Source organism: Camelina sativa, chromosome 3 (genome assembly GCF_000633955.1).
Source record: "Camelina sativa cultivar DH55 chromosome 3, Cs, whole genome shotgun sequence".
In the NCBI taxonomy this organism is placed as follows: Eukaryota; Viridiplantae; Streptophyta; class Magnoliopsida; order Brassicales; family Brassicaceae; genus Camelina; species Camelina sativa.
Window position 1 is genome coordinate 452,195 of NC_025687.1, and position 2,789 is coordinate 454,983.

The 2,789-nt window shown below is 41.8% G+C and overlaps 1 protein-coding gene across 2 annotated transcripts in view; it reads right to left on the bottom strand.

Annotated features, from left to right (window-relative positions):
- The window catches only part of LOC104759313 (bifunctional fucokinase/fucose pyrophosphorylase), a 5,475-nt gene continuing 3,207 nt past the window's right edge, over positions 522-2,789 (bottom strand). Inside the window, exons 6-8 of one of the 2 annotated variants that reach the window (XM_010482263.2) lie at positions 1,919-2,764; positions 1,122-1,840; positions 522-1,010 (exon numbers count right to left, since the gene is read on the bottom strand). In XM_010482263.2, coding sequence (XP_010480565.2) covers positions 618-1,010; positions 1,122-1,840; positions 1,919-2,764 — 1,958 coding nt within the window. In that variant the 3' untranslated portion in view covers positions 522-617. The remainder of the gene's footprint in view (positions 1,011-1,121; positions 1,841-1,918; positions 2,765-2,789) is intronic. The other variant, XM_010482269.2, reaches the window with a different exon arrangement.

Consider the following 2,789-nt stretch of genomic DNA (forward strand, 5'->3'; position numbering starts at 1 on the left):
TACACAAAGCTATTCTCCTCCTTAGTTGTGGAAAATGCAGGAAACGGTGCTACAGCTTACAAGTGTGAGCTCTAACGGTGGGATCTGACGTCAGCGAGATTATAGGTAAAAGTAACGTTTTCTTGGAGTGAGCATCTGTCATTTGATTGTATGAAGGAACTGGAGCTGTTGAACTAATCCGTTACGGAAGTCTTTTAACGGCGTTAGTTATCTCAAAATCCAAATGCGAGACCAACGAGGTGACCAAAAAGTATCGATGACGAATCCCTAATTATCCGGGGCCTTTTGACCTTGATTCCAGGCGAGGGTAATGTCGTCATTCCATAACTTGGTGGTTGAACTATGAAGTAACCAACCCCGAAGCAAGCAAGAAAGAGAACGACTTTGGTCAAGCAGGTCAAGCAAAGGATATTGTATCAGCGACGACGTCGTTTATGCCTACCTCGGATTCTTCTGCTTTATTTGTCTGTCAAATTCGATTTCGTTTCTGAAAGCATCCAACTTTATCTAATAAAAACATCTTTAACGTATAATTTTCTTTATTTCTTCTTTTGAAAGGTTCAACAACAACAAAAGAATCAATAACAAGGCGTTACAAATGACGTTGATGATATTAATTAAGTACAGATAGTCCAGTTATAAACTTTGACATCAAACTCTGGATGTTGTTCCAATCTCTTTCTCAACTCCTTTGCTTTTTCTGTGTCCTTAGCCAATATAAGAGAGAATCCTCCACCACCTGCACCTACAAGCTTAAAACCTGAGCTATAAGGTTGTGAAAACGCGAAAAGCTTATCCACAAACTCATTGCTGCAATACGGATCGAGCTCTTGATGCAATCTCCATGCTTCTGACATTATCTCCCCTAGCTCATCCACTTCACAGTTCATTAACGCTTCTCTCCCTGATTTTGCCAGTTCGGCCAACCGCTTGATGCTTGAAATCAAGAGATTATCTCTTTGCAGATACCTTGTTACAACTTTGTGTAGGACCTGGTGAGCAAGCCTGACCTGTTTCAATAAAGTCATGAATGAATGAGACTGTAACTGCATGTTTTTTTTTAAATATATATTGCTAATATAATAATACTCTTTTTCCTTTCAGTTGTTGTTGTCACTTACTTGACCGGTGAAAACAATGAGGAGACGTTGCTCCAACTCTGTGATTAGCTTTGGTGAGGCGAGTAAAGGAACGACATGAAGACGCAGAGGAATTCCTGGAAAACTTGAAGTGAATTTGATTCCTGGGTATAACCCACCGATCTGATCTTGCCAGCCACCTCCAGTACCCATGAGTTGCTCCAGAACCAGGACGAGCCTTGCAACGTTTTCATTGCTCTCATCTCCATTCGATATTTGAAGAAGTCCTTTCACAACAGCAGCAGCTAGAATGCTAGAGGTTCCTAGTCCACTGCCACGAGGTACATTGGCCCATGTCTTTATTGCTAATCCTGTGGACTTGAAAAAGTTTTCTTCGAGAATGCCGGTTACCAGTAGAGCAGATTTAACAAGCCTGAATGGATCATTGATTTCAAATGGTGTCTTGATGCTTATCGGATCTTCGATGTGTAGCTCGTTTCCAGCATCGTCTTGGATTGAGATTCCAGCCTGACTTGTTGTTTCGATGATTGTGCCAATTGGAAGTGAACCTTCCAAGGTTATAGCCATGTTCAGGACACAACCTGCACGCTCTAAACTCCATGGAGGTGTATCACTCCAACCTCCTACAAAATCTACTCGCACTGGTAGTTCAACTTTTGTCCTTCTTGGTTGAAAAACTCGATCCAGATGAGAAACATGATTCTCGGTATGGGGCTTGCCGCTTGATTCCAACAGATGCTCTGGAGAACAAATAAAAGAGTTAATCCAGGTTTATCTGTCAAAGAAAGTATTAGCAAACGCAGGTAGCAAGGTTTTACCTCTAAAACCATATCTCACAGCTGAAGCAGTCTCTTCTGCAACTGCTCCCCAGACTTTATGCTCCAAGTCTATAGCTTTTGCCTCATCCCCACATGCTCGAAGAAGATCAACTTCTACCTGATATGCCCTACTCTTTGGAAGAATTTTGGAGTTTTGCTCCTGAAATTTGGGACATTGATCCAGAAAATTCTTGCATATTTCCAATCCTAATGACTCTTTCTGTAAAATCTCATGGCACAGCTGAGAAAAATTTCGCCCAAGCATACCATAGTTCATACACGCCTTAGCGATTCCAGCCGCAAGATCAGCTTGATGATTGCTGGAACCATTGCACATCTCAGGAAAGTTTATTGATCCGTGCAACTCTTCTAAGCTTACACGTTGTGAGCTTCTCCACAAGGTAATCTTCTCCTTGTTTCCACTATCATCTAAACCCATCAACCACGACGCCAACTTCAGCATTTCACTATAAGTGAGAATCGGGAACAATTTTGCATTCCACAAACATCTGTCTTGTCCAGCATACGAGTTCCAGAGATTTTTTTCCTCAATGCCAAGATCAATCAGTACTTTCTCCAAAGGTTTACCACAAAAGGTTCCATCTTTATATATTGAGTTCTTTGGATTATCATGGAGACCACAATACACAATTACTCTCTCCTTATGTCCCACCAGCGGGACCTCCCAAAGACAATGCCTATCCGGAAGCATGAACCTGAAACTCTCTGGAGTTCCAAGATCTTCGCTTGGGATGTGAATACCAACAACTATGGACTGTGAGCCAATCTGTACGGCACCAGAAACTGTTGAATCATAGATAAGTGAATCTTCACCAATGGAGACACCAGGTGCAATTTCACTAGACAATAT